At 32.2% G+C, this 14,198-nt stretch overlaps 2 protein-coding genes across 3 annotated transcripts in view; one reads left to right on the forward strand and one right to left on the reverse strand.

Annotated features, from left to right (window-relative positions):
• LOC106131218 (eye-specific diacylglycerol kinase) overlaps nt 1-2,961 on the forward strand; it is a 108,736-nt gene extending 105,775 nt beyond the window's left edge. Inside the window, exons 20-22 of the mRNA XM_013330230.2 lie at nt 154-217; nt 603-924; nt 1,278-2,961. Of these exons, the coding sequence (XP_013185684.2) occupies nt 154-217; nt 603-924; nt 1,278-1,327 (436 nt within the window). The 3' untranslated portion in view covers nt 1,328-2,961. The remainder of the gene's footprint in view (nt 1-153; nt 218-602; nt 925-1,277) is intronic.
• Nucleotides 2,962-9,560: 6,599 nt separating this feature from the next.
• On the reverse strand, nt 9,561-13,532 carry LOC106131133 (beta-1,4-mannosyltransferase egh). Of its 2 annotated transcripts, none has more exons than XM_013330129.2 (3): nt 13,330-13,532; nt 11,851-12,655; nt 9,561-11,759 (listed from the first exon to the last, which is right to left on the reverse strand). In XM_013330129.2, exons 2-3 carry the CDS (start codon nt 12,652-12,654, stop codon nt 11,187-11,189), a joined length of 1,377 nt encoding a protein of 458 aa, XP_013185583.1. In that variant the 5' UTR covers nt 12,655; nt 13,330-13,532; the 3' UTR covers nt 9,561-11,186. The 2 variants fall into 2 exon arrangements, with proteins under 2 accessions (XP_013185583.1, XP_013185582.1); XM_013330128.2 differs by having other exon boundaries at nt 13,154-13,531.
• Between the last annotated feature and the right edge of the window lie 666 nt (nt 13,533-14,198).

Raw genomic sequence — 14,198 nt, forward strand, 5'->3', positions numbered from 1 at the left:
TAGCTGATGTGATATTTAATCACTTCCTACTAACAATTCCTACCTATTTAATTAATTCGTTAATTACATATATAATATACTAACATTTTAATAAACTACTTAAATAATAAAATATTTATGAGTAACCGAAATAAATGTTCAATGTTGTTACAGAAACTTATTGGAGAAAACATCTGACGCTCTACTAAAAGCCGCTAAAGTCGGTGATTTGAAAATGGTAAGATACTTATGTAAATGAAGATACTTAAATACTTAGAACTTTTTAACAAACCCGCAAGTAAAATTGACGGAGTGTTCACGTTTAAATTAAACATTACAATTGCCCATAGACTTTCTACATACCTACCTAAAGAGAGGTATTTTTTCAACGTTTTTCTTCTTTTTAAGTGACTTTCAAATCAGCTAATCTCACTTAGATATTTTTTATCTAATCCTGTATACTTTGTTTCCAAATCCACTCTCTGAAAGAGGCATTATTCAACCCGATTAAACAAGTTTCATAAAATGTATTTAATTTAATATTATTTTATTACATTTCATGAAACTTTAATCGGGTTCAGTTAGTTAGTAACTGAATACAACTTTCTGTATATTATTTCAAGATGAAGGAGTTGCACTCGGCGGGCTACTCTCTCCTGTCGATTGACGCGACAGGACAAACCGCCCTTCACATTGCCGCCCGGTACGGGAACAAGGAGATCGTCAAGTATCTGATCGCGTGCGCACCAACCGCCATCTTAAACATGCGCGATAACGAGCGCGGCCAAACCGCGCTGCATAAAGCGGCCGCTCATAAAAGACGAGCGATCTGTTGCATGCTGGTCGCCGGAGGGGCCTCTTTAACGCGGCAGGATCATGCCGGCCTTACACCAAGGCACCTCGCTCTGAGAGCAGAGGATCACGATTTAGCTGCGTACTTAGAGAGTAAGTGTTTACATATAATTAAAATCGAAACCTGTAAAGCATTTACTTTTCGACCTCTATGGTGCAATGGTAATGTGCTTTCATCTGAATTACAAAGCCTCGGGTTCCAGCTCAATTCAGGTCAACAATTTGTAAGATCACAAGAAAGAAAATGGTGATTGGTTATGGTCGGATCAAATAATATTGTATCCTTCAGTTACCTCCATTTATGTTTAGTAATGCTGTTCGGTGGTTATTAAGTTTGCGTATTATGACTAGGAACACCGTCACTTTACTCCCATTAAGTTTTAATTTATAATATTAACTACCTTTTACGATATTGAACTAAATATAAAATAAAGATTTTTTTTCAGGTCAAGAACATTTCCAATTAGTCTCAGAAGACTTAGAAACTGCCGTGTGAAGGGACATTTCCCAAGGTACAATCGGGATAATGAGACTGCGCCATGGAGTACAAGTGATAATGTACATAAATTAGAATCAATGCATTATATAATGACATTTTGAATGTTATAGTTACTATACTCAAACACCAAAGTGATATTCAGATCTTGTGACTATTATTAGATGTAATTTATCTTTTTAATATTTAAATTAACTACCTATTCCATTAAAGGAGTTTCATAATATGTATTTAAATCCTAAATTTGTATTGTAAAAATACGAATGTTATATTTAGTAGATTTAAATAGCATACGTGTATGTGTGTGTACTTGTACATATCTCTGCAAGTTATTGCATTTAAAGGATCGAAAATTTCAAACTTCAATTTAAAAACTTTGCCGGATGCCATAGGTAGCGCAACACCGCGAATAACTGATGAAAGGTACATATGATCTTTATTCAAAGATACTTGATTTTGATCACCCATGTGATTTGCCCTTAGGTGATTTCAGGACATAACTATGTGAAATTTGATCACCCAGGTGAACAAAGTGGAATTAACTGCTACGAGTAGTTTCGCTATTGCGGCATTTCGCTATCATTTGGATTTCACTTTTGATTGTTGTCATCTTTCTAGAATACATTTTGTTACTATGACACTCTGTAAAAAAATTAATTTTAATTTGTAAGTATATAGTATGACTAAGCAAATACCTAAATACTTAGTAAAATAAATTTTACTTATAATTACTTACTCAAAAATGAACCTAAATTCGGTACAGTCATAGTGGTAAATGTATTCTAAGCTAATCTTGTTGAATGGAAGGTTGAATGAATGAAAGTGATTGATGAATTAAATATTTAAAATATTCAATAAAATCAGGAATACATAAAATCACAACATAGTAATTATTTATTCTCTTATGTTTTTCCTGTTAATATTTATTAGGCGAAATTTGTAGGTAAATTTTTGACATGAAACCTCATGTGTTACCGCTAAGGGGGTTTGTGCATCAGACTTCTTATTTCATCCGCGGCTATTATTATGTAAGGATATTACGTCGTACGTAAACTGAACTATCTCAACTTGTAAATCTATTCCACCATTGTCCAACATTTATTAGTTTGTTAAACATCGTTTACCGTTTTAGCTTAACTATTTTCAAAGAAAAATTAAATAAATACGAATCTTATAATATTCCATGTAGATACGAGGAGATGTAATAGAATACCTAAACAAAAGTTTACAACTAAGTCCGGATAGTTAGTTAATATCGCTTTTGCCTACGTAGGTTTTGTCTCGTGCATAAACCCTAGTCTACCTATGAAAACATTTTTCTCAAACGTGAAGATATAAAGTTTTTGAAAAGTTCCGAAATTTGCTCTTGTTTAATTCTTTTAATTTAACATTTTCCATTATTTTTTTTAATTTAAAGTTATATTTTAAAATCAACTTTACTTAATTATATTAGTTACCTACTTACATACTTTTTCCAATAAAACCGAGACTTCTCTCTTTTTATAAGTCTTTTATCAAATCTACACCCTATTTTTACCACATTTAATTACGTTTGAGCTTAAACTCCAACAAAAGCTGACCATTGATTCGAGGAAATCCAAATTTCCAAAGTTTGTCTAAATTTCTTATAACTACCTACTCTACTCCTACTCCTACTCCTGAAAATACGTGAAAGCATATTCAGATTCATGATAGGCATTGAAAAGACTTCGAAAGCTAAACGAATTTGAAAATCTTATGAAATAGAAAATCTTTTTATAAATGGTATTTACTTATATTTCGTCATTGTTTTTAAAATACTTTTACTATTTTGTAAATTATCTTTAATATAGACTTTAATATTTATGAGTTTTCTACATTTGTGAGATCTTTGTCTACTACTATGTACTTAGTACTTAACTTTCATCGGCAATAATAGGTAAATTCTAAGACTATCATATGACTATAAAAGTATATTTTATAATGCTGATATAATCAGTATTACTCTGATCTCAATCTTGCATAAATACCTAATTTATACTAATGTCATACATATTTATTTATAAAAGTTCTGCCGTAAAGCAAAAAAGTTCTTATAGATGTGATAGCTTTAACGGCAATAGCTTCAGACAAAATCTATAATAGTCAATATAAATATATTGACTTTGAATGAAATTTGAGTATGTTTGTTATGTATTACAGCTAATGATAAATTTTGTTGTCTGCTTATAATCTAATAAATACTAAAAAATCCTATCCCTTCTTCATTTTAAATTGAGATTCATCTGAGTGATTTTGTTTTACTTTTAATAAAACAACACCTCTCTATTGCATTTGCAAATAAGTACTTAAGTTACTGAAAAAAGGTCGGCGGGCTTTTTATAATAACACGATCACAACAATGTTACTGATTTTCTTTGATGTGTCTTTATGATTGCGAATAGTTTGAGTGAATTGTTGGCGTCCTTAGACTTTAGATGAGATACCTCTACGTATAGATTTACCTAATAGTTTAATATTTAACGAATTTACTCTTACTACTCGCTGACAAGCGAACAATGAAAGACAAAGCTGTGAGAATTTCGGTCATAATGTAAAAAGTAAGTTCATTTTTAATTGTAAGCGACAACTATGTACACCTTTAAAGTGAGTTCCCTGTTTGTGATCGTAGGTAGAACATGTAAGATTTGTATAATTCTGTAAGTAGTTAATTGTTTTTAAACAGAGCGCTATCTATCGAGGTTCATAAGATATTTTTTCTGTGGCAATATTGCTTATATACGTCCTAGGTAAAGGCAAATTACTAGTGTACGAGTACTGTCAATAGGGCATAAAGATGAGTCCGCACTGGGCAGCAAACTGTAGACAGGGTAATGTTAAATTGGATACTGTTCAGTTTAGTTTGTCTTAGAAAAACATCAATAATAATAAGTTGATTAAGTAGTAGGATCTAGAAGGCAACTTGTTGCATTTATAATTTATACAAATCCAATTAAATTATGTTTATCACGTTTTCAGCCCTAGCTGTCCAGTGCTGACTCATAATAATTACAATATTCTGGCTCCTCTTACCCTGAATAAAGCTTCAGATTCCATTATTAAAAAAGATGATAAAAATAAGTAAACCAACTCATAGATAAATTGAAAAACATTTACAATGTTGTTGTTTAATTCATTCAACAGATATTTAAAAATTAAATATAATTATGTACCTAAATAGTTTAACTCTACTATGCCACACGAAATATTTGCGCCAATTAATGTTAAATAAACTCTATTAGTGATACTTTCCTATGAGATATTATTGTCTTTCTTTGTATATACTTATGATGGAGGCCTTCATTCGTGTAGTGTGTTTTATATATCTCTTATAAATTAGAATATTTCACGACCAAATTCTATCTTAGTGGGAAAATGAATATCACTAGGCTAAAATTCAAGCACTGAATTAAAAAAGCTTTTGATTACCTTACTGTTTTAAAAAGTTACATATTACCTTAAACTTTGTTCAATAGGTTATAAGTCTAACTATGATTCAACTTGGTCCTGTAGGGAATTTAAGCACCTGAATTAAAAAAATATTTTATTCGTATCTCAATGCCAAATAAACAATCTTTGGTATTTTTCCGTAAAACCTTATGTAAGATTCAACGTATTCAAATTTACATAATTATATAAAAAAGGTTTATTATTATTTTGTTTAGGTTTTTCCTTATTAAACTCTTAAGCTCATTTGTAAGTACAAGGAAAAAATATTCCCCTTTAACCAAAAAGATCTTGATTCCCTTTAATCGAAAAGATCAAGACAACTGACGATCTTGATGGGCAATTTTAACAATCAACCGTAGCGTTAAACACAATATGTAAGTATACTACTTACATATACTCTGTCCAGTTTTCTCTGAAATTAACTCGGGTTTTACCAGGTTGCAAGAAGGATTGTTTTTTTAATATTGTAGCCAGTTAATAACACGTAAGTATTTATCATAAGGGATGTAATAGGTACTACTTTTTGCCCATCTTTGTTGAATAAAAAACGATAAAATAAGTCTCCTAATAAACCATGTATATGTGTTTTCCTTTATAACTTTTTAAATGAAAATATTAAAGCATCCCTTAATAATCCAAATTAAGTTTTAGGCAGATTGCGCATGGTGAACTAAGATGACGCCCGAGGGCACTTCCCCAGCACGAAATACCCAAAGAAAACAAATAAGTGACTACTTGTTGTAATTTACAGTCGAAATTTTAATCTCTTACTTATTACTGAATAACAGAAAAGAATATCATTATAATTAAATAAAAATATGATCTAATATATGCCAATATGTCGATAAACAGAAAATTTTACTTACCTACCTATATACCCTTAGTTATCATAATTAAACTCGTCCTGAATTGTATCTAGACATGATCTAAACAGTAGATAATACCAAGTTGTGAAAGGCTTCATCGCCACGACCTGATTAAAGTATTCCTTATAAGGAACTTGATCGATATATTATTTAAGAACCTTAGTTAGGTATTAAACCTAATTCCTTTATACTTACATTTTGGCTCCCCTAATTGCGCTTACCAACGTATAATACCTTTTATAAATGTATATTAAAATAATAATTTTAATAGTGTTTTGAGAGCACTCTTTTCATTGTAAGTACATACTTATTTTTGCACTCAATAAAGTCACTATTTTAAATAAAGTTATTAATGAATACACTGAAAGAACAATAATAAAGTATGAATTAATTTGTGTTTTATTTAACATCCTCAGTTTTAGCCATTACAGTCACGAATCATTCGTTTCTCATCATATTTCTATATAGCTAGGATGGAACCGGGGCTATTGCAAGGAGGAACAAGACGGCCTTAACTTAATCGAACCTTGGTAGCTTACTCACCCCTCTTAGAATGGAGCCCGCGGTCTGCCTCTGACCATGATATTGAAAGAGGTGCGTCAGGTTTCACGTACATAAAATACAATTTTTATTGCACATGGTCCCTGTCGTGATTGACCCGGGAAGGTACCACGGGAATTATTTTACCCGGTAATGGTCCCTAAATTTAGTATAGGTAAGCCAATTTATTTAATAAGGGTATGGGTATGGGCAATAAAGGAAAACAAAATGTGAAATAGACAATCTTAGAGAGGCAATGGTTTGTTTGTTTTGGTTTTTGTTTGTGCACCGGTATGTACGTGTAAAAGTGTACACTAACTTTACTTATGTGCTGACATCACTAACGTCACACACGAGTTGTCAATCATCGCGAAGAAATTGACACGCTCAGCCAATAGCAGCGAAGAATCCAATCGGATTTCAAGGATTGGAGCATAAATACAACCTTCGACTCAACATCATTGGAACCGCGGTTTCCCAGGCATAACACCTAGCCTGGCGGAATTATTTCCTCTATTTTCTCTCGCACTTCTCAACCACCAAATTACAACGTGGCCAGGGGTTTACCACATAGGTGCGCTGTGTCCATACTCTCTCGCACGTTACGATATATCTATTATGCCAAATCTATTCCATTATGCGAACGACCATAATCTAGAATTCTATTCCGCGTCTGTTCCCCGATAGCTAAGTACAACTTAATCAATCAAAATCTTCTATTTGAGATTGCTTGCACCACTTTTGTCCCACATCTTGCTTACCATCAGGCAGATCGTTCTATTTTCAATCAATAGAAAAAGAAACGACTCCCGTGTGACCTCCGCAACTATTACAGGGATTTAAATTTAATAGTTTTCTTACTATATTTTTCCTCTCTCTAAGAGTACCTATCTGAAAAACAATCAAACTATTGATGACAAAAGTTTTTAAAATATATACATATTTTATTTTATTGAACTGACCAAGTGCGTATCAGACCACGTACTCCTTCATCGTTTCATCCAAGCTTTGTGCCATTCGCGTAAGTGCTATTCAGTTCAGAAGAGTTCTCAGTTTTATGTAAATCGGTACGTCGCAATAATTTCACTGCGACAAATTATCTACCTTCCACTATAGAACAAAAACAATAACTTCGACGACTAATGCCGCAGGTATATGTACGTCCCTAAACAATATGAGGAACAATATTCACTTTTACTACTTTTTTATTTCTCCACCTCATGGGCCGCTTATTGAATTGGCTCGGCGAATGTCATTGGCATCGTGTTGGCACGGGTGGCCTTACCTGTATTTGGTTCGGATATTAAATCCCACCCTCCTAGACATGTACCATAAAATTCTGTTTATCGCATTTTTGTACTTAGCGTTAGGTACTAAAAATACACGCTGTAGAACTTTTGAACTGATCTTGAATCAGATCAGTAGAACTGTACGATATGGGCCTTATCATAAGGTTTTATCGTTTGGTTTGCTTTATCATAAGGCAGAGATTCGAATTAAACCAGGTATGATCAGTGCAAAACTTTTTGCTAACATCTCAAATAGTCACATAACTTGGACAGAAGTGGATCTACCCAGAAAATAACTCACATTAATCCTGTCGGAATTCAAAGGTACCTACGACTTTTATCTCTTGGTACTGAGCCAGGATGTATTAGTGTAAGATTGACTCTACTGTTTTTAGACCTGAGAATAACTCTCAATTCCGCCCATTCGCGTTCTCTTCGCTCTTCAGACACCCTGACACTGCGTACTCCTCTGTTCCGGTCTACTTTTCTGGACAAATGTTTCCAGATTCAGGGTGTAATTCTCTGGAATGCTCTTTCTGAAATGATTAGGAGAGCTCCTCGGCGTTCAAACAAGCAGTGAATGGGTTCTTCCTTCGGCAGATCAATAATGGGTCATCCTAATTTGCTATTTTATGTATGTTTATGTATTTATAATGTATTTTATGTATTAGTGTAGGTATTTTGTTTGTAAGTTTATCGTACCACCAACTTAAAAGTTTTTCCGTTTAATCTGCTAGTGGACTAGTAGAGAATGCCAAACGGTTTTATTTCTGCCTTCTGTACATTATTTGTGCAATAAAGTTTGAAATAAATAAATAAATATAACTCGACATCATTGATAATTTTTTTCCCATGTTTCGATCCTTGAGAATTTGCAGATAAAAAAGTAACATAATGTTTAAATTTAATCATCATCTTAATCTGACCTTGAAAATGTAACAAATCTACTAAGTGCTTACCTTTTAGCATTTACACATTCATAGGTACCCTCATATATGGTTTCGTACGATATGCATGAAAGCGTCAATGGTCGCACGGTTTTGGACTTGGCACAGTTGGTCTGATTATATAAATTAAATTTCCTCTGGAGTGAAGCTGCGGGTTAAATTTGTCTCCAACCATGTGACAACGTTCAATTAGTGAGTAACTACCTCGCACTTATCTTTCATTTAATGACTGGGCCTTTTGAGTTATCATGGTATTATTCTTCACACAACACACTTCCTACACTCAAGGGCAAAAAGGCTATATAATATCACGCTGCAACTATCAGGAGCGAAGAAATAACGGAAAATATGAAAAAAAAAGGGGAAAATTATTCATCCTTTAAGGGCTTCAATGATGCCGAAAATAACTATTTCACACGGACAAAGTCGCGGGCACAGGCTAGTAGGTTCATAATTATTAACTGTAAGGAACAATATCAAATAAAGAAGAGGTGTCTACCTATTAAACAGATACTTCGATATTATGTACCAGCTCTTTTTCATGATAAGATAATACCCGCTAATCTTATTTGAAAAGTATTATTGCCATTTAACAAGCCTCTTGACAAGTTTATCTAATTAGGTATGTGAAGTAAAACAAATGTTGATTTAGTAACAACATAAAACGTCTGGCTTTTGTGTAGTTACCTATCCCTTATCTACAAATATACCTACGACTACGTGTTAGATTGTAGAATCTATGTGAAGAACTGCATATGTTGGAATGTTTTTGACTTGATGAATTTAGACATATTATGAGCTCTCAAGTTCTTCTCATCATGATGATAAAAGTTTAAAATGTTATTTTCTAGGACTTTCTTCGATTTTGGATTTGGATGTGATTACCTAGGTACTACTAAAAAACCATGATACAATATAAGGTTAGATTCCCCCACAAAGATTTACTTTTTTGGTTGACTGAAGACGTGACGCAGAATTTGACCTTAATGGTCAGAAAAACATTCACGGGTTTTTTCTGCTATAAACCTTTTTATAAAATAGCAACAAATAAAATCACATGAGACGATAAATGACATATTCAATTATTTCTTTATAAACCATAACACGCGTATGTTTCGTGATACTTATTACATTTCTTTAACATCAAACTGTGACATAGGCACTACATGTGTATCAATCAAATCGTTATCATATCTCAATTGCCTCTAACAGATTTGTATTACTAATATTGACATACGATAACATTATTGAACCGGTGCGTGTTTTTTTAACTGTTTACACACACTATCTAAAAAGAAGCTATTATGCCGCTGAGGGAACAAGAAATAAGTGAAAAAGTAAACAGATTTAAAACATATTCTTCTCGACTTTATTTTACCATAACACTAACCACAACTTTACTAAATGTGATTTTAATTTATACAAGCACACATAACACACAATCAAAGACCTCATACAATTTGAATCTATGAAAATAACAATCTACGTGGCGAGATTCATATTTGGTATTTTAAGAATATTCACATTATTTTAAAACCGTGATCTAATTAATTTTGTGACATTATGAACACTAAATCAATTTACTCTAAAATTTGTGTAGTAGTGTGTTCACTGAAGTTACACGTTGAGATTTCTTGTTTCTTCAATAAACAAATTGAAAAAACTAAAGAATTTTCAGCATATTTTCTCATAATCTACAATTCAATAATCATCAAAACTTAAAACTGACTAATGTTCCCGAGCCAAGGCTACTTATTAGATAAATTGGAGACAAAGGGCAACTTCGTAACCCGTGACTCAAATAATACTAGCTATATTTATTAACTAACAAGGCAGACGTTAATTAATTGCATCATTTACAAAATAAAATTATGTGACTAGTCTTGTATGATACTACTAGTTATTACACAGTTTTGAAACAAATGGACTCAGATTGGAAACAAGTATGTTCTAATAAAAATAGAACTAGAAATTCACCTCTTTTAATATGAGTGTTGAGTTCCAAAATGAGTGCATTTACTAATAAAAAATGGCACTGTCAATATTTTGCAAAATACTTATTATTGTACTTACTAGCATTTAAGAAGATACCAAAAGAAATTCGTTCTTGAAATCATTAACAGTCATCAATGAAATTAAATATGGTAATTTTTCATTAAAATCAAAAACTAAAGACAATTAAGTACAAAATAACCATAAAAATTATATATATGGTATAGTATCAAATGAAATATTTTGATCATGCTATAAAACAATATAATAGTACATTTAATAAATAAGTGGAGGGAACAAAAAATAATTACTTTTCACTTTAAATATTTGATCAAATGTTTCATTTGGTACTTTTACATACATAAACCTATATTAAAAATAACTTAATTTGTAACAAAACATAACATTATCTCAAAATAAAAAAGACAAAATCTTCCAAAAATAACTTAATATCCACTACTCACACATTTTACAAACTTGTGCTTTACAAAGTACAGCATTATGATAATCTCTTCAGTAAGTTTTAAGTTAAGAATTATGAAACAGTTTTCATTTTACTAAATATCCTTTGGTAACGAAAGTTTTACTCTAACAAAACTTTTAATTAAAGAAATCTCATCACATCACAACGAGTGAATCACTCCACACTATTCATCATTTTGCGCAGTGATTAGGATTAAGTATTTGTGCACTTATCTTAAAATACAATCCAATGAAAGATTTTAGTAAAATGTTTTATTTTACATATTGAAAGAGATCAAACAGTCACCGGAATCTTTATTTCCTTATTCACAACATAAAATTTATGTTTTTTTCCTAACACTCCCCAAATAACAGCAATATTTTCAATTATAATATTAAATGGAATGGTGGCTAATGCTCCACAAACAAACAAACAGAATTTAAATGGTCCAAACCTGTAGACAGGAAAAGACTTAATGACCCCAAAAATATACATATAAATATTCACAGCACCTATAAAACCACAAACAATATCAAGAATGTATGGGCAAGGAATTGGACATACAGCAGCCAGAAAAATATTACTGGTTGAAAGTGGTAGAGTCACCCAGGAGTAGCATGATATTGCAAGGAATATCTTGTGCATTACAGGTATCTCCTTAGAGTGAACCACTAACAGTATACCCTGAATCCATCTTTTCCTCTGTTGGATAAAGTCCCACAGTGTAAAAGGTGACTTTTCCCACATTTCACCCTCAACAAAGTTAAATGTATAACCTTGTGAATAAGCTTTCATAGCAAAATAACAGTCTTCAGCCACGGATCCATCCAATCCATTATCAAATGACACCTTTTTTTCAGCACCAACCTAGAACCAATGATTTTTGTGATGAATCATAATAGCCAATCAAAAAAAAAGGAGGTAAAATAATATTTTTTTATAGTTAGTTAGTTAGTACCTGTGTTACAACATATGATCCTTTCCAACTAAAAAGTGGTCTATGGAACATATAAAACTGAAATCTCAGTTTTCCCATATCATCTGCCACACGAAAGCTGTCTGCAAGAGTGGTTATCCAGTTTACAATATTCTCATTGGCATAAGTGATAAGACCTTGTCCAAACTGATACTGACCGTCTAATACGAAATTCAATATTCCTCTGATACAGTTATCAGTTAAAAGAGTTTCTTCATCAAGATGTACAATATAATCTGTATCTTCCAATGCATTAACATTATCTTCTAGACAGTACTGTAGTGCTCTAGACTTAAAGAGGGCTCCAGTTTTAGTTTTATACTCTGATGGAACAACCACCTCTCTTACTCTATTGTGTTTTGGCAAATTTATGACTTTGTCAGTGACAACTTCAATCATAAAGTGCTCCATTCCAGCATCCACACATAAGTTCATATTTTTTGTTACATTTTCTCTTACAAGTTTTGGAAAATCACCCCTAGTGACCACTCTTATACAAATAAAAGGAGCTAGTAATGGGGACCCTCTCAGTTTCACTTTGCCAGGGAATGCATTGAAGAATATCAGTCCAAAAAAGTTACAGAGGACCTGTGGTATTGTCAACAATGTCAGTAGCCTTAACACATACAGCAGCACTGTCCCATAAATACCATAGGTTTCCCATGGATCAACAGTTACTTTCTCTGTTGCATTTAAATTAATAGCTCCAGTAAGCACAAGTGATATGAATATAAATGATAAAAATGAAAGGCAATGCAGTAAATGTTTTACTCTTCCTTTGAACATCCTGGAACAAAAAATATTAGAATGAGGAACCAAACAATAGACATCACAAAAACAATTCAAGGTTGTAAGATCATTCTGTGTACTAAAATAGCAATACAAATGGGATGCTCATTGCCCAATGTGCCTACAAATTGAATAGTTTAAATGTGTCATATTCTTGCCAGTTGAAATCCTTTTCAATAGCACATTTTGGTTATTACAACTAGGACAGGTCATGTAAGGCACTTACATGAAAAAATTACAAGCAGACTATGAAGTACTTTACGCTTCTAAGTTATTGAATAGGTAATTACTATCCATCGGTCGTGCTGAAAAAGTTTTCAGGCACATTAATCTATTCGATCGGTAACTGCTTTATTTTTCTACCACGATTGTATACATAGGATTGTGCTATGAATTTATGTGGTTCATATGAATTTAAGCAATTCAAACGGAACCGACATAAAAATGAATGTAATAATCGTAGGCAATTTAATTTAAAAATGCAATAAAAACATACCTTAAGTCTAGGATTATATCGATTTAAAAGCCTGATTTCTTCTTCGAAGAGTTCAATGATATACAGTGCATAAGAGTTAAATCGAAAAAAAAACGCAGAAAGCTTAAGTTTATGTTAAAAATAACATCTGAATGTAAATATTCTACAACAGGATTAATTTCTTTTAATAAAAATACCTTTAAATGGAAAAAGAATCTATGTAAAACACACGCCCTAGTCCTATCAAACAAACCACCGCACGCAACTTCTTTCACTTCACTTCACATTTCGCTCTCGCTCCGTCAGCCGACAACAGGCGCCTTCTATTTTGTTGATTGGCAATTCTTTGACACTGACATAGGGATTCTTCATAGAATGAGAATGATGATCACCCGATCATCATTCTGTTCTGAAATCAAGTCTAAAGGTGAGGTGGGGTAAGATATGACATACTTTCCTACTAGTATTATAATTATATTCGGTTTATGTTATGATTCAATTGTCTATTTTGTGTTATTTAAAGTTACGTTGATACATATGTACATTGAAATAAAAAATGTTTTAGTTGAAAGTGTTCATATTCTTAATAATACTTCCAGAATGTAATCAATTAAATGGTTTACAGATAACTATTTTTCATGCCTACCAGAAGGGGGAAGAAAATACAGTAGATAACTAATTTTCGATTACAATATAAGTTTGAACGAAAATTAGCTTTACTGTTTCTGTTTCCGAACAAACAATATAAATGAATGAATTTATAAGAAAATAGGTACAATATGTTTAAGTTTTGGATAAAAAATGGCATATAATTATTGGAGTAGACAAATGAAAACAACGAAGTCAGCATGGCACGGGCGACGCCGTATTTATCGCGCGAAAAATATCGCTGTTTCGCTTTTTATTGTTTTATTATGACTTGAAACTGGAATAACAAAGGTTACTTTTTTCTGGAAATTACGGGGACGAATAGTTTGTAAATAAGTATGCTTCACTTGACCAAGAGTGGATGCATTTTTGAAAGTAATTAATATTCTAAATGAGAAAGAAGCTGCACTAAATAGAC

The sequence above is a fragment of the Amyelois transitella genome, chromosome 6 (genome assembly GCF_032362555.1).
Source record: "Amyelois transitella isolate CPQ chromosome 6, ilAmyTran1.1, whole genome shotgun sequence".
In the NCBI taxonomy this organism is placed as follows: Eukaryota; Metazoa; Arthropoda; class Insecta; order Lepidoptera; family Pyralidae; genus Amyelois; species Amyelois transitella.

Bases quoted from the DNA above. Each gene is read 5' to 3' on its own strand.
- LOC106131133 (XM_013330129.2), bottom strand. From the start codon at position 12,654: ATGTTCAAAGGAAGAGTAAAACATTTACTGCATTGCCTTTCATTTTTA. The intron at 11,760-11,850 runs GTACTAACTAAC...CATTGGTTCTAG, and splicing joins GATCATATGTTGTAACACAG to GTTGGTGCTGAAAAAAAGGT.